At 44.5% G+C, this 17366-nt stretch overlaps 1 protein-coding gene across 1 annotated transcript in view; it reads right to left on the bottom strand.

Moving 5' to 3' along the window:
• The window catches only part of PRKAR2A (protein kinase cAMP-dependent type II regulatory subunit alpha), a 106097-nt gene that overhangs the window by 71330 nt on the left and 17401 nt on the right, over nt 1-17366 (bottom strand). The window contains exon 2 of the mRNA XM_077324946.1: nt 6221-6256. Coding sequence (XP_077181061.1) covers nt 6221-6256 — 36 coding nt within the window. The remainder of the gene's footprint in view (nt 1-6220; nt 6257-17366) is intronic.

Genomic DNA, 17366 nt, shown 5'->3' with positions numbered 1-17366 from the left:
GGCATCCATGGTTACCTGAATCACTTCCTGAGCCTGCAAAATACCTTTGCCTTATTCAAAAGACTAGCAGGAGTACTTGAACATGGATCTTGAATCTGCATTGATGCCTTCCAGGAAATATAAGAATGTACATTGTATAGTATGATATTGTCTGCACAGGGCACAGAATCTGTGCATACTACTACTGAACCTTGGAGATAAATCAGAAACATGAGACCCGCATATTAAGACCTGGGGGTGGGGAGTCCCGCTCTTCTCGTCCCAAGTTGCTTCAGACTTGCAGCAGGTGCCAGATAACTCTTTTCTTGATCTATCAAGTAAACCATGTTCCCGGAGGCGAGACACTATCACTTGAAGATCTTGTAATGCTTGTTCCTCCTCACATCTGAAGTCGGGCACAACAGCCAGTGTTAACTTAAGGAACATCCTAGATGCAGATAGCAGATTAAAAGCTAAAACGCTAAAACTGAGAGAACATTCCCTATCTACAAACCGGAGAAACTGGAACATGCCTTTATCATATCTCTGGAGAATTGCTCATTAGGAGACAGTGCCTCCAATTTCTGCTTATTTTGCCCTATCATTTAGAGTGGGAAGGCATACAATCTTTTTTTTTCATGCCCTTTGATTTTACTTCATTTAAACAATCCCTCCTTAAAGAAAGGCATCACCATTTTTTCCGCACAAGCTGAATCCACTTATAAGTCCGTGACTTATAAAATTTATCATGCAGCTGCCAGTGCAGGCATAGACGGCGATAAAGACATTACGTGAGCCCAGGCGAGAATCTGCTAGGAATGCAGCCCCTTTAGTCCATCTTTGTAATCTGTCCCTCTTGGTGTAGCAGTTAAAAGCAGGTTTGATTGCCTGCTCCTCCACATGCAGCTAGCTGGATGACCTTAGGTCAGTCACAGTTCTCTCAGAGCTTACTGAGCCTCACCTACCTCACAGGTTGTTTGTTGTGGGAGAGGAAGGGTGGGTGTTTATAAGCCACCTTGAGACTCCTTCGGGTAACAAAAAGCAGAATACAAAAACCTAGCTCTCCCTAAACCTACACCATCTCTCAGAAAAATACAAGACGCTTCTAGGACCATAGAAAATACAGATGCTCCTGCTAAGGTCCTGATCATCTAGGCAGGGGCCTCCTGTGCCTTGTGTAAGACAATTTTTCTTTTTCAGTCAGAATTGCCCTGGATGGAATTTTCCCTGCCCTTAGGCAGAACAGTCCCTGGGTGTAAGCTGCACGGAGTTTTTATTCCAATCCCAGGTTGATTCAGTCCCTGCCATCTCCACTGAATGCGATTTCCATTTTGATTTAGTCCGATTTAAATTTTCCTTCTGCAACAAGCATGATCGATCCAGAGTGACCCTACCTTTTCCTCGTGATATCCAAGAGTGCTTTTAGCCCTCAATATTTGAAGAATTGAAATGAGAAAGCATGAGAAATCATGCAGATCGCTGGAGCTCTGTGATAGAGAAGCCCTTATTGGCCAAAGCTGCCCAGGTAACAAGCTTGCTTTAAAGGGGAAGCCCCTAATTTCTCAGCAGAAAACCTAACTTCTGTCAATAGAGATTTGCATCTTGGATTTTTTTCTCCCTCCTCTGCTGTCTCCAATCCTCTCCCCACCCCTCCAAGAAAAAAAAGAAAGAGGCTCCGGCTGTGCTTGGCTCCCCCCTCCCCTTCTGAGCCTCCCTAAGCACATGCAGAACACTTTTTTGTTTCAATGTGAAGGGGGGGAAGAGGAAGACCCGAGTTCAAATCAATCTGAATTCAACATGATTGACAATGGAATAAACAAAGTAAGTTGCATATTCAGCCCCTGACTATTCTTTTTGCTTTGTGGGTGCCAACCTGCTGAAGGTCCCTGGCCCCAAAGCAGTTCACCAGACCTCAACACGGGCAAACCCTGTGTTAGATCCAGACAACTGTAAGACGAAGTCCATAAAGTCAGAGAATAAAAGGTGGATGGGATTCACAGGTGTAAGAAGAAGTGTGTTGCTTAAGAATAAATGCCATCCATTTGCACAAACAGGGGCTCAGACTAAATCCAGTGCCCCTGTTAACATTGGACACAGAATATTATTGTATATTCTGTTTCAATGGGCTATTTTTGAGATTCAAATCTTCTAACCAAAAGGATAAGTTTCAACTTAATTAACTACATTTTTATAGACTTCTGAAACTATTTTCAGCTGTTCCACTTAATCAAAAAGATACTCCATTTTGCTATGCCACTAGGTTTTTTAGATATGAAGGTCTGTCCCATGTCACTAGAGATAAGAGTTTCAACCATTATAGACACTCTCTTTCGTTTTATTGGTTTTTCCTCTATGAAAGCTTGTTTAATAGTCATATCACTGAACAGCAATACAAACAAACTGCTTCAAGAAGAACAATATAAAGCTGTGCTAAGAATCCAGGCCTGGGGGATCATATGGCCGTAAAAACTAAAATGGCCATCCCATAAAACCAGCCTCAGTTACTTCAATGCCATGTCAGCTACACAAGAGAAACAGCAGTTATGTAAGTAGAATCTAGTAACTTTAGCAGAATTGCTCTATTGTAAGGTTAATCCTTTAATTGTTCTTTAGCAGGTGTGCCGGATAACAGAAAATAATATAGAGTGGTACAATTTTGTTTGACTGCCCATCTTAGATATACAGTGCGATGATTGTCCATCTGCAATACTACAATGTTAAATTTACTGGTAGATCCACCAATCATATCTCAGAAAACAGGATATTCAAATGATTTTAACCACCATCCAGTAAAACCAGAGATGGGGATAATCAGAAGCAAGTAACTCCAATATGATGGTTTCACTGATCGATTCAAGCAGTTTAATCTTCCATGTTGTTCCAAAGAAACATTTCAATGGTATGGTCCAGTCATTATGATAATACCGTATTTGCCAGCGTATGAGGGAACGGGGCATATAAGACGAGCCCCCCAACATTTCCACTCAAAATAGAGTTTGTTATATACCCGGCCCGCCCCTGCATCTCCCTGTGACCGGCACTAGTGCGCAAGTGCGCATGTGCGAGCTCCGCGTAGACAAGGGGCAGGCTGGAGCACCGCTGCTTCCCACCAAGCAGAACAGGCCGGACACACAAAAAAGGATGGCACCCCGGTCTCGCTGCTGATGCTTGCTGCAGACACGCTGATGACCCGCCGCGGCCGCGCTGGATACCGCGCGATACTGGATGGTATGTAGAATGAGGTGGGTGGGCATCGGGAGGCCACTAAGGGCACCGGGCGGGCATCGGAAGGCCCCCCAACCATAAAGTTATGCAAGGGTTCTTTCACAGAAATTAAACCGAAACTGACCAATGGCGTGAAATTGGGTTTTTTTCCGGGGTTTCTCGGTTCAGTTCTGCCTCTTGTCCCACCATGCCGATCTCACTCTTTTCCACTCCTCCAGACAGACGAATACTCTATCTCAATCTACCCCACAAGGCTGTTGTGTGGATGGCACCCCCCTGGCCAAGCTGCTTGCCCTGCTGCGACCCCTGTGAAAGGGTTGTTCAAACCCCCGAAGGGGTCCTGACCCCCAGGTTGAGAACCACTGCTCTAACACAATTCTGTATGAAAAGTTCTAGCGATTTTCCAACACTAGGCTTTACCTAGTGGTAAGTAATGGTAGTTTCAAAGGCACAAAAGAGAAGGAAACTTACCTATAGCTCCAAATGCCACTCAAAAATTGGATATCTCTGGTTTTTAAACCCTTTCTACCAGCTGGCTATTCCACCCTCCCTACATTTCTGTATTCCCCAGTTACTGCACGGATCAGCCCCTGTTTGAAGAAGCCAACAAAGTTTGGCTTTCTCAAATCCTACTTCTTCAACGCAAGGGAGTTTTGCAGAGGAACAATAGCAAAGGGGTGCAGATGTTTATAGAAACTACTTTTATTCCACAACACTGTTGCTGTCTTTCTCAATTGACTGTATACTTTCTTCACTGATCACCAAAATTAAGTCTCAAGTTGTCAATGGTGACCATATTTGTGGACTGCTGGTTACACCTCCTTTACTTACAACATACTTATCTCTATCTTCCCTAAGGCACTGGATTTAACTATTTTATAGACAATTTAAAAATGTATCTCCTGAACTCCAACCAAAAATTTTCAAGGTAGTTTGCAATCTCTAATATTAAAACAAACAAAAAATCAAACCAAAATGCCAAACAGAAGCAACAAACTTTACATCTATCAGCAATAAAACTAGCACCAAGCAATTCCAGCAATAATTCAGCAGTAACATGTTTAATGCAGGAAAAAGACTGTAAAATTCTAAAAACAGTAAAATATTGACGGTACTAAAGATAAAACCCTCAAGGTCAATCAGGTTTCTCTCTCTCTCACACACACACACAGATACATCAAGGGAAAACTTTGGTAAAACGGATGTGGGAATGGAGTTCCACAACAGTGCAATCATTCAAGAGGAGTACCAAAGGGGTCAGGCAACTGTTCCCGCAAAACAGATCAGTGAGGCAGCAATAGCAATGCAACCAAAACACAATAGAATACCACAATCAATAACCTCAAAACTACTTACAAGACTCAGGAGAATCAACAAAGTTGTGCACCCAAGAGTGACCAAAAAAGCTTCAATTCCAAAACTGGGCTTGAAACCAGACTGAAACCTGTCCAAATAACCACTTCCACATGCAAACACATACCCAAAAGGGGTGTAAAAGTTGCCCTGCCATCCCTTGTTTAAGCACCTTGCACTGAATCTACTACTAGATTACAGGTGAAACCATTCGCACTGGCATTACCTTTCCCCTCTCTCCCTCTTCTGGTGAAGTATTGATTGCCCTCTGGACGTACCTAGGCAACACCCTTTGGCTAGACTTAGTAAGCAGAGACAACCCCAATTATACCTACTGGCCTCATAATACCTTACATTGATTGGCAGCAAGCCTGTGTTCTGAGAACATTCTGCTTGTACTGCCAACCCCGGGGAGTTCAAGTTCCAGCAAAAGCCAAGTGGTTTTTATTCCAAAAAAACGCCAAGCAAAAATATCCCAAAAGCTTCAGGTTGTTCCACATTCCATCATCAGGGGAGGGGGGGGATTATGAAGACCCCTCCCCAATTTGCTCTGCTGGATGCAATAGTAGAAGAAAAGCGCAAGTGCCCTCTTCACAAACCACACTCTTCTGGCTCCAGCAAATGTCTTGTTCTGAATACTCATCTGGCGTCCTCAGCCATTATTACTCGGCCCAGAATACTCTTTTTACTTGAAAGTAGCTTGAAGCACTCCCTTGTAATTCTACCCCAGCTATTTAGTGAAAGCCCTTCCCACCTGGTGAGTCGCCTCCCCCCCCCAAAAAGTAATGATCTTTGACCTCCGTCACCCAGCTCGATGAGTTCCCTACACCAAGGGTAGTCAACCTGTGGTCCTCCAGATGTCCATGGACTACAATTCCCATGAGACCCTGCCAGCGTTTGCTGGCAGGGGCTCATGGGAATTGTAGTCCATGGGCATCTGGAGGACCACAGGTTGACTACCCCTGCCCTACACAACTGTGTTTCAACATCCAGAAGGTGTGGAGGTTCATAGATAGAGCCTAGAGTTGTCAGTGCAAACAAGGCCCAGGCTGCTCTTAAACCAGCACTACTTTCTATTTACCTAGCTTCTGGGTCCCAAGCAACAGATAAAGTATTCACAAGGCATCTGAACGGCACTTCACAGGAAAATCAGATCCCAGTCATTTTCTGAAGCTGTTCTACTCTTCCTGTTGATGACTCCCCTCCCCCTCCACAATGTGTTTTGCCTGAATGGTGAACATTCCATAGAAAACCCAGAATCACTTGGGAGAAGACCTTTTAAGGGGCAAATTATTCTCAGAGCGATCTGCAGAATGATTTATTGCTTTTATTATAGCTTTATAGCATGAAAACTAAGCAGTGTTTGATTACATGGGCAGTGATATAGTGACAAGAACAATATCGGCAGGTTATAAGGAAATAAGTAAGTTTGGGAACTAGCAATTTATCAATATACCAGGACTACCTCTTGTGACACGAAGGAAGAACCAAAGTGGATTTTCAGAAGTCCCCAAAAAAGGAAATACTATTTTAAAGTACTCAAAATAAGGCACATTTCACTAACACAATACAAATCTAGAAATACACTCAAAGTTTTAAAATATAAAAGTTAATTTTAGCCTAAGTTGTTATGAGTAGGACAGAAATAGTCAACAAAGCTTACCTGATACTCTTCTGTTGAATCTGTTAATCACGGGAGCTGCAAAAAAGAGAGGGAGAAATTAAAAACAAGAAATGTGGCATTGAGAAACTCCTGGCTATGTTTATCTGTTGGTATAAATGTTTAAGCCCCGGCTAAAGATGACTTACAACTCCAAATTTAAAACATACAAAACAATATAATATGCGCCCTTAAAAATGCTTGCAGCTTACATTAGAAGCCCTAGCAAATAAAATAGCCTTGCGGTGACTTCCAAACACTTCTAGAAATGGTGCTCCTTTCACCTCTTCAGAGAGCCCATTCTGTGGTGCAGAAGCAGAAAGAAAAAGCAAGAAAAAGCAGGTTACCTTAAGGCAGTGGTCCCCAGCCTTTTTATCACCGGGGACCGGTCAACGCTTGACAATTTTACTGAGGCCCGGGGGGGATAGTCTTTTGCCGAGGGACATCGCCGCCACCAGCTGAGCCCCTGCTCCACTTGCTTTCCTGCCGGTGCCCCTGACTTCTCGCCGCCCACTGGAGGGCGCTGCCAGCAGCAGCTGCGCCAAGGGGGAGCCTCAGCCATGGCGGCCGCTGGAAAGCATCAAAGGTGAATCAGTGGCAGGGCAGCCCCTGAGGCAGCAGCCAGGGAGGAGGATGAGAAGGAGCCACGGCCCGGTACCAACTGATCTACGGACCGGTACCGGTCCCCGGACTGGGGGTTGGGGACCACTGCCTTAAGGGAGGGAACAACCAGTAGGCAGCAGTAGGATCGGAGGTTCGCACACGGGGATTTATGGAAAGAGAGGATTTTGTGCCATAAAAGACTACCAAAGTCATAAGCAACACCTCAATTTGGACTGGGAAACAAACTAGCAGCCCATATCGTGGCTTTAAAATAGGTAAGATAGTTCCTGGAGAGCCTATTGCTGGGAGCGATTGAGGGCAAAAGAAGGAGATGACAGAGAATGAGGTGGCTGGATGGAGTCACTGAAGCAGTCGGTGTGAGCTTAAATGGACTCTGGGGAATGGAAGAGGCCAGGAAGGCCTGGAGGATCATTGTCCATGGGGTCGCGATGGGTCAGACATGACTTCTCACCTAACAACAACAACAAAGGCCCTAACAATAACCAGGATGTGGTGTTCTGCATTAGTTGCAGGTTTATTTATTTGCTTGTTTGTTCATTATTTCAATTTCTATCCCGCTACTCTCCATGGACTCATGGCGAGTCACATAAAACAGACTAACCCCCCCCAATAAAACCAATCAGGAACCCCCTGAGAGCATAAAATGCAAGCAGCAGCATAATCCCCATTCCTAGTCAATCATCACAGGGAGGGTGTTCACAAGACGGCATAGCGTTGGCCGGAGGAGGGGCCCCGGTTGTTCCTCAACCAAACCCCAGGCATAAGAGCTCCATGTTGCAGGCCCTGGAGAACTGGGACAGTTCAGGATTGTCTTCAAGGGCAGCACATCATTGCAGTAATTTAGCTGCCACATTACAGAAGCAGGGATTAGGGCGGCCACGTCAACAGAGTCTAAAGATGGAGTGGGCAAGCTAAGCAGAGATGATGGAAGCCACTACAACAACTTACTTTTCAAAACAGTAAGGCTGGGCCCAAATTGCTAATCTGCTCTACAAATACCCATCCCACTTCATCTACCACAGGGGAATCTAGTCGCTCAAAGAGCCAGCTTGGTATAGTGGTTAGGAGCGCGGATTTCTAACCTGGCATGCCGGGTTCGATTCTGCACTCCCCCACATGCAACCAGCTGGGTGACCTTGGGCTCACCACGACACTGATAAAGTTGTTCTTATGCTTTAAGTGTAAAGTAAGCAGCGGTAAATTTTGCCTTTTTAAAGTGTTCTGTAACAAGCGTATTCTATTGTCAAGTAATTCATGTGTCTGTTGGGATAATCCTTTTTTCCTCCTCGCCACGCCCATTTTCCCAGAAAACTTCTCCATTCCAGATACGCAATAGTAACTTGTATTTGTATAGAGGGATATTCCCTTCAAAGCATTTCTCTGTGTATATATCCACAATACAACTGCACATACTGTCACAACACATACTGAATGATACTTCTTGGAAAAGGGAAGCAATACACCTGAAACTTCTTAAATTTTTCAATTAAAAAATTCCAACCATGATGCATTGTAAGAAAGCCTTGCAAAACCTGTTTTCTGGCAGCATATCACCTCCAAATCTAGCAGTGGTGCAAACTTTTTACAATGCTCCATGTTCATTGATGAGACCCTTGGTCTGAAGTTTACTATTAGACAGCTGCAGTCACTGAGTCTTAGGGCCCCATACCTCCAAGTAGTGGGTAAAACTACTCATGGATTGCCCTTTTAAAAAAATGGATTATTCTACCACTTAAGTCAGCCTGGAGAGATTTCTCCTCAACTCTTAGTTGCCAACAACTCTTTGCACACAAAGTATATCTGACCAAACTCACATGGTCTTTTTTATCCTCCCAGGAAAATGTGCCTGGAAGCTGGAGATCTGCAGCACAGAAACAGCAAGGAAGGGAGTAGCTCAACCTTTCTCCACCACCACCACCACCACCGTACACCACCCTACTTCTCCCCTTCCCAGTGCAAATATACAAGTGTCCTTGCAAAAGTGTGTTTTGAATGCTCCTGAGGACATTTTGCAGCAAAGAAATGTCATGCGTCCACACTGAACAACTAGACCCTTCTCTGTGCTTGGCCCCAGGACAACCATGTGAGAGAGGACAATTAGAGCGGTGTTTGCCAAAGCTAATGTTAGCGATGCTATTATAAACGCACACAACATAATGAAAGGGCTACTGGACAAAATGGGGGGGGGGTACAGTGGAATGAGCTCCCTGAAGAGCTGCGGGCCCTGTTGGAGCTCTCTATAAATTCTGCAGGGCCTGCAAAATAGAGCTCTTCCACCAGGCGTTTGTCTGAGGCTGGGTGGTGGCCCGGGGGTTAAGATCAGGCCCTCTCCCCTGGGGGAAGGGCCAGTATTAGACCGCCCTGGTTCCCCAGATTGTTCCATCCTATGCCCAATTATCCATCCACTCCCTTTTTCCCGTCCAGTGGGTCTGTGTGGGAATAGTTTTATTTAATCGCCATAATTGAGGACTGAGTCACCGTGGGGTTTTTAATTGAGAATTTTAATGGTTTTAACACACTGATTTGCATTTGAAATATTGCAAACCGCCATGAGCCGGTTTCCGAGAGTGGCAGTCATGCAAATGGAATAAATAAAAATAAATAAATATTCCTGAGACAGAAATTGACTGTTACCAAGAAAGCCCCAATGACCAGCTTTCTGAGAAAGGCACACACGCCAGTGATTTGTAGTAACCCAGAGCCACCCCTCCCCTCTCACATGCTAGAGAATATATTAACCTTCCCATCAGACGTTTTTAGACGTATGACTGACTCGCAGAAGCAGACCCACGTCAAAAAGTGTCAAGCAAGAAGCTGCCGTTATGGCAACTCAAAGAGCAGGGAGCTAGTGGATGAATGGTAACAGGCACATTGCCCAAAACTGTTCAGAGGAAATTTCGCTCAGTTAAGAACTATGGCTGTTGACAAGAGATCAACACAATGACATTTTAGCAGCTTGCTTGTTCCTCGGGAACCATCTCTGTCCTTTCACAGTAATAATCATACAGGAGGTCCTTACAAAACTTCGCAAACGGCAATACAAGTGCTGCCTGTATCTGCAGAAATACTAGAAGAATTGTTTTGAGAGGCACATAGCCTCACTGTCTCAGTCGGAACAAAGATTCTAACAGAGCCACTACATATTTTGTGAAGGAGATCTTGGCACCATCTGATTGGACAGCTCAAATGAATATTATCTCGAGTTCAATTCAGACCTCTTGAACTACGGGAATTCGCTGGTTTACTGGGAAATTTACATGCTCCCTTGCGGCTTCTCTGACCTCTTCCTTCCGCCATGCAACACATTGAGATTGAGGTTTTCATCTCCCATTAGAAATGGCATTTGAATGCAGATTCTTCTTTCAAAGTAACTCAGGGTTCTTAACCACAATATAACACCATCTATACGAAATAAACTAAAAGACTTAGATTAAGACCCCCACATTTAGATTTCATAACTAATTGTAGTGTCTTGTAACAAAGACCTAACAAACTTAGCAGGACCTCAACCTAAACAGCCTCAGGCAACAAGTGGCCAGACGGTTCACAAAGTCAGAACTGGAAGCCACTGGACAGACCGTGGCTGATCAAGAGGCAAATATGAGATACTACATAGGCAGCACTGAGAAATATTATACAATCTGAGACACAGACAGGCAGAAACAGAATAAACACACATACAGGTATGTTCAGTGGATGATCCTAATAAGATACAGGATACAATCTCTGGAAGATCAGGCCTTACCCATTTTTCACTTGCCAGAATTTCACTCAAAACAGGCTGTCAAGTTGGTTCAATGTGCTATTTCAGTAAACCAGAGATTCACTGCCCAAACGTGGACTTCCCCCTCCTGTCTGCTGTTCTCTTCACATCCTTTCCCCTACTTGGTCTTCCCTCTCAGACCAGGGACCATCTCATCATCACAAACATGTTTTATGAAATAATCACATGTGCTGCAGTGCTATGCTAATGTTGTATATAACAGGCCAGTTTAAAACAGAAACATGTCCAAACAGGTAGGTTCTTCTTGCCTGCCAGCATCATATTTAAATCAAGCTTTGGTGACTGGGATGGATGTGAGTTATCTTCTAGAACTTTTAGTTCTCAGAGAGAGTCCCACAACAGCAAACCATGACTTTAGATTTCACCTCATCTTACTCTTGTGTGCAGCATGTTTAAGAACACCCATATCCACTACTAAACATCCATAATGGTTACATGCCTGGAGACCATCTTTAAATATCACAAGATGTTCTTTGAAACAGCAAACCAGCGCTTTAATTTCAATATTACGCCAAACACTAAGTGCACACATGCTGTAAATACATCTTCCTGGCCTTGGGGGTCAGGTGGGATGGAAGTGCCTAAAGTTAACTTTCATTTCATGGGGCGAAATGGGGGGGAGGTAGATTTCACACCCAAAGTTGGGATTAGGGGGAGATAGGAGATACGTAGATATACTGGAACTGACCCAATGTGCCTCCTCAGTCTTAGCAAAAATCTAGAGATGTCTGGATTTGTTATTTTTTTCCATAAAAAGATTTTCTACAACAAAGTCAGCTTATTGGAACAATCAACTAGAACCTTATGTAACAGCTGCTAAAAGGTACTGGAACATGTCCTTCTCGTTTAATAGGGCATAATTTTTAAAAAAGGTTTTATGGAGTTTTTATTTAAGTCTCATTCTCACATGAACACAATTCTTCACAGTCACCAGGCAAAGAAAGGAAAACTGAAACAGACAGGTGCAAAGATATACAACAAACAAGACTAAGGCCTTCAATTCTCCCCTGATTAATTTTAGTGTTTGTATATCCAGGGCAGCAATGCAGGCTCCTAAATATCTGTGTACATAGCCATTATACAAAGTGCAAACTTCTATTGACCTTATTAGCATCCACATTTTGCTAGCAGTGATATTTGTATTCAACATGCCCCTCCAAAGGGCTCCATGCAGCATTTTAGACTACAAAGTAAAATAGATTAGGGCAGAAGGAGCGTGACTTCCCCCAGGCCACCCAGAAAGCTTCATGCCTGAGCAGGGATTGGAGTCTGGCTTCCACATGCTAGCATAAAGCCATTAAAATAAAATGTAGGACCATTTGTACACCTGTAGCCATTCACTGCAAGAGCCTCTTGTGGTGCAGAGTGGTAAGGCAGTGACATGCTGTTTGAAGCTCTGCCCATGAGGCTGGGAGTTCAATCCCAGCAGCCAGCTCAAGGTTGACTCAGCCTTCCATCCTTCCGAGGTCGGTAAAATGAGGACCCAGCTGGCTGCTGGGGGGGGGGGGTAAACGGTAATGACTGGGGAAGGCACTGGCAAACCACCCCGTATTGAGTCTGCCATGAAAACGCTAGAGGGTGTCACCCCAAGGGTCAGACATGACCTGGTGCTTGCACAGGGGATACCTTTACCTTTAGCCATTCTCTGCATTCTATTCCCACCCAAGCCAACTTCTATGAAACATTCCTTTGCCCTCATTTGAGACATGCAGTCACTTCAGCCAAAGGACCGTATCAGAATTTCTCAAATTCCACAAGTAGCAGAAGATGTACTATCATGCCTTTTGTAAATTACAGCAGAAAAGGAGTAATTTATGTGTTCATCAAACTTTTTTTGGGGGGGGGGGTTTCTATGTTTTATCTCCCTTTTCATGGTAATCTAAAAAGCAACTAAATTCTGAGGAAGCTTGTTACAAGAAACGGTTTTCAAAACCAACAAGGGCAAGTCAGGAGAATACTAAATTACAGCAAAACCATTTCAGAAGCCAAGTATCTGAATAATGCATTAATAGTGCAACAGCTGCCACAGATGACAAAAACAAATTCATTTAAGATGTATACCATTGTCAAATTTCCTTAAGTGCTCATTTAATTTATATATAAGCATGCTAATCTGTAAAGGGAAGACGCAACATTTAGACTACAGTTTCTTCCCCTGATGCTATCTAGTGGTAGTAATTTCAGAGAAATCTCATTCAATCGTTTAGCTCTTCTCTTGTTGCGTTAGGTTGCTCCAGTTTACTAACACACATTGCTGGGTTGCTCTGGGGAATAGCAAGGGAGCAGTGAAAGGACCAGGCACTATTGTTCCCTGCACAACTCAATTAATCTTGCTTTCACCAAACTATGGCAACCATTAATAGATTCAGGTGAGTAACCGTGTTGATCTGAAACAGAACAAAGTTTGAGTGGAGTAGCACCTTTAAGGCCAACGAACAGACAGAAATGAAAACTTTCCTGCAGAATCGCGAGGGTCGGACACGACTGAACGGATAACATCATCATCAAAGCTGCCACTGGACTCAAACTTTGTCCTATTGCAACCAGCATTGGTTTTTGCATTAAGTCTTCTATGCTTTGTCAATGTTCATGAGTCAGTAATGTGTTATGTACTACTTGTTGCTGAATGAATCCACTAATTTCGCAAACTGAATATATTAGGGCCTTTCCCTCATTGCGTTTGCTGGCAGGGGCTCATGGGAATTGTAGTCCATTAACATCTGGAGGACCACAGGTTGACTACCCCTGATTTAGAGTATACAGAATTCTAATTTGAGAGCCAGTTTGGTGTGGTGGTTAGGAGTGCGGACTTCTAATCTGGCACGCTGGGTTCCATTCTGCACTCCCCCACATGCAGCCAGCTGGGTGACCTTGGGCTCACCACAGCACTGATAAAACTGTTCTGAAAGCAGTGAAAACAGGGCTCCTTCAGCCTCACCCACCTCACAGGGTGTCTGTTGTGGGGAGAGGAAAGGGAAGGCGACTATAAGCCACTTTGAGCCTCCTTCGGGTAGAAAAAAGCAGCATATAAGAACCAAGTATTCTTCTTCTAATCTGTTGCAGTTTGGGGTACAGCCAGCCCAACTGCTGCCAGAAGGCTCAAAGACAAATGAATAAATTATGACTTATGAAACTGTGGTTTGTGCCACAGGTCCTATATTCTAGTTCCTCCCCCTTCTCACTTGCTGCATTGTTGTGTACTGCCTGGCCCAGAGACATGGGGATGAATATGTGAACTGGTGATACTCTCACGCAGGCTTTCTTAACCACGGTTTTGTGAAACTCTGGGGTTTCTTGACAGCCCTAGAAGGGTTTCCTGAATGGGTGGAACTTAATTTTTTATATTTTTTAAAAAAATTGTTAAACATTTATGAGGTGATATGACCATATAAGAGCATCTTGTGGAGCAGAATGGTAAGGCAGCAGACATGCAGCCTTAAAGCTCTGCCCATGAGGCTGGGAGTTCAATCCCAGCAGCCGGCTCAAGGTTGACTCAGCCTTCCATCCTTCCGAGGTCGGTAAAATGAGTACCCAGCTTGCTGGGGGGTAAACGGTAATGACTGGGGAAGGCACTGGCCAACCACCCCGTATTGAGTCTGCCATGAAAACGCTAGAGGGCGTCACCCCAAGGGTCAGACATGACCCGGTGCTTGCACAGGGGATACCTTTACCTATGACCATATATGGTCCTGTTGAAACCCCACCACCACCACTACAGAAAATGGCAAATGGTGGGCCTGGACATTATGAGGAGGGGCCCCAAATGAGTGCATGCTTCCCTACCATGTTCTGGACAATCATGACACTTCTAGGGTTTCTCAAAGCCTGAAGAATGTTTCAGGGGTTTCTCGATGGTAAAAAAGTTGAGAACAGCTGCTGTAGTGCTTGGTTGCCTCTGGGAGGGAAAGAAACCAATAGAAGCCTACTGAACCACACATTGGATGAATAGATATGAAACAAGTTAGCGACTGCAAGGGTACTTTCCTTTTAGACTCATAATTTAAGGTGAGCCCATCTACCCAGAGAGAACAAGCTGTCCCCGAAGCCAGACTCCCACCTTAAATTTCTTCTCAGAGATGCATGCAGTAGGACAGCTGGCTTTGAGACTTTGGGAGCTGACTGTACCAAAGGCTAAGCCAACTGATAAGGAAGTGTGAGCAAACTACTATGACTGTCAAGCAACATTCCAGCAGATTGATGAACATCCAATCCAAGGACATATAATGAAGAAGCTGAGAAAATCCAGGCGACAACTTTGGCAGCTTCCAGGCACTAGATTCCCCCCTCCCCCCAAAGCTGATACCAACCGAAGATCCATGCCAATTCTCCCAAAGAGATTTTGCTGGGGAGCTGTTCTAACTACACCATTCATTGTCTTAATTATCAGCATTGCCTTGGCAGAAAATCCTCCTCCAAACTGACAGCTGTCATTCAGACAAGGAGTTTTCCTGGAATAATCCATTCAATATGAAGCAAAAGGATACTGTGCCCAGAATCCTAAGAAGAAGAAGAAGAGTTGGTTCTTATACGCCACTTTTCCCTACCCGAAGGAGGCTCAAAGCGGCTTACAGTCGCCTTCCCATTCCTCTCCCCACAACAGACACCCTGTGAGGTGGGTGAGGCTGAGAGAGCCCTGATATCACTGCCCGGTCAGAACACTTTTATCGGTGCCGTGGCGAGCCCAAGGTCACCCAGCTGGATGCATGTGGGGGAGTGCAGAATCGAACCCGGCATGCCAGATTAGAAGTCCGCACTCCTAACCACTATACCAAACTGGCTCTCAGTAAAGCATTGAGAAGACAACAAGGTCCAGGAGGGGCTATTCAATATGCTCTAATACTCAACCGTATTTTATCCATTCTTTGACCCATTTCTGGATGACACGATCATGGTATAATTTTATCAACACTAAGCCTTCTAAAACTGTAGTTCCCTCACACATAACAGTTATATTCATGAAAGGGTAAGCAATGTGTTTTTGCACACACTGCACAGAATATGGATTCAAATGGGTAGCCATGTTGGTCTGAAGGAGCACAATAAAAATCAGAGTCCAGTGGCACCTTTAAGGCCAACAAAGATTTATTCAAGGAGTGAGCTTTTGAGTGCAAGCACTCTTCGTCAGACTATGATCTTCTAACATGACAGGGAATATATAGCAAAAATCAGTTCTGTTACATCAGTAGATTATTTCACAGCCAAATACAGCCCATGATAATAATTGATAATGATAACAAAGGATTAGCATGGGCTGTATTTGGTTGTGACACAGTCTACTGATGTAACAGAATTGATTTTTGCTATATATTCCCGGTCACATAAGAAGATCATAGTCTGACGAAGAGTGCTTGCACTCAAAAGCTCACGCCCTGACTAAATTTTTTTTGGTCTTAAAGGTGCCACTGATTTTATTGTACACAGAATATATTTCAGCTGTACCCTTTAACAGTTTCTTCTTGGTAGAAGCTTCAGCAAGCGCCGGGGGAAATCACTGAAGATACAGACTAGAAAGGGTAGCGCACAATCAGCAATTTGTGAATGGTTTCTATGGGAGCAGAACAACATGCTAGCAAACAACTGCGCGAATCAGTGTGGCATACAGAGACAAATGCTACAATGTAATATCTGCAAGGGTACAAGGACAAGCCACAAGAAGTACATCTTTAGCTGTACACCCAACATTAAATATTCCATGAGACGGAGATCCAAAGGACACTGGAACAATGTCTATATATTACGGAGCTTCCCATGAAACTGTAATTGTACACAAAAATGATTTTTTTTTTTTGCAACTCTGCCTGTGATGATCGTTTTTCAACTTCTTCAAGCCGCTTGAGCATCATTAAACAATTCCCAGAAGTCATTGATTCAGATCATTATAGTCCAGTGGTCCCCAACCCCCAGTCCAGGGCCCGGGACTGGTCCGAGGACCGGGACCGGTCTGTGGATCAGTCAGTACCAGGCCACGGCTCCTCCTCGTCCTCCTCCAAGACTGCTGCCTTGGGGGCTGCCCTGCCACTCTGCTGCCAGCTCACCTTTGGTGCTCTCCAGTGGCCGCCATGGCTGGGGCTCCCCCATGGCGTGGCACTACGCAGCTGCTGCTGGCAGCACCCCCCCAGAGGGCAGCAGGAAGTCAGGGGTGCCGTCGGGAAAGCAAGTGGAGCAGGGGCTCCGGCAGCAGCGGCGGCGACATCCCTCGGCAAAAGACTACCCCCCCTTGGGCCTCAGTAAAATTGTCAAGCGTTGACTGATCCCTGGTGATAAAAAGGTTGGGGACCACTGTTATAGGCAACCAATATGCAGGGTCCCTGCAACTTCTGGTTGTTCAAGCATTAAAACATCAATTCAAATAACAAACGAATCATTACAGACTATGATTTTACATATTTAAATGACTTTCAGTTCTATCAAGTTGCCTCACATATGGGGGGAAATATTAGTATGTCTGCCATACCAACTCTCTGACATCATTCAGACCAACCATGAGCAAGCCTGGGTCATCCTCAGATTTGCATTATCTCTCATCCTCCCTATTCCCCTCATGCGTAGCCATGCTAAAGACAGACTTCCATCGTCACAGCACAAAGTAGCTTGTTACTAGGTCCAACCCACTACCTGTGGCTTGCATTCTTCCCTACAAACTGGGTTCAGATACAATGACAAATTATTGCTTGTGACAAAAGCAGGCATCATCCATTAAATGACCTCACAGGAGGGGAGGGGAGAATGCACAGCAAGCTT

This window comes from Paroedura picta, chromosome 3 (genome assembly GCF_049243985.1).
Source record: "Paroedura picta isolate Pp20150507F chromosome 3, Ppicta_v3.0, whole genome shotgun sequence".
Lineage (NCBI taxonomy): Eukaryota > Metazoa > Chordata > Lepidosauria > Squamata > Gekkonidae > Paroedura > Paroedura picta.
This window is presented reverse-complemented; position numbering and strand designations above follow the sequence as displayed.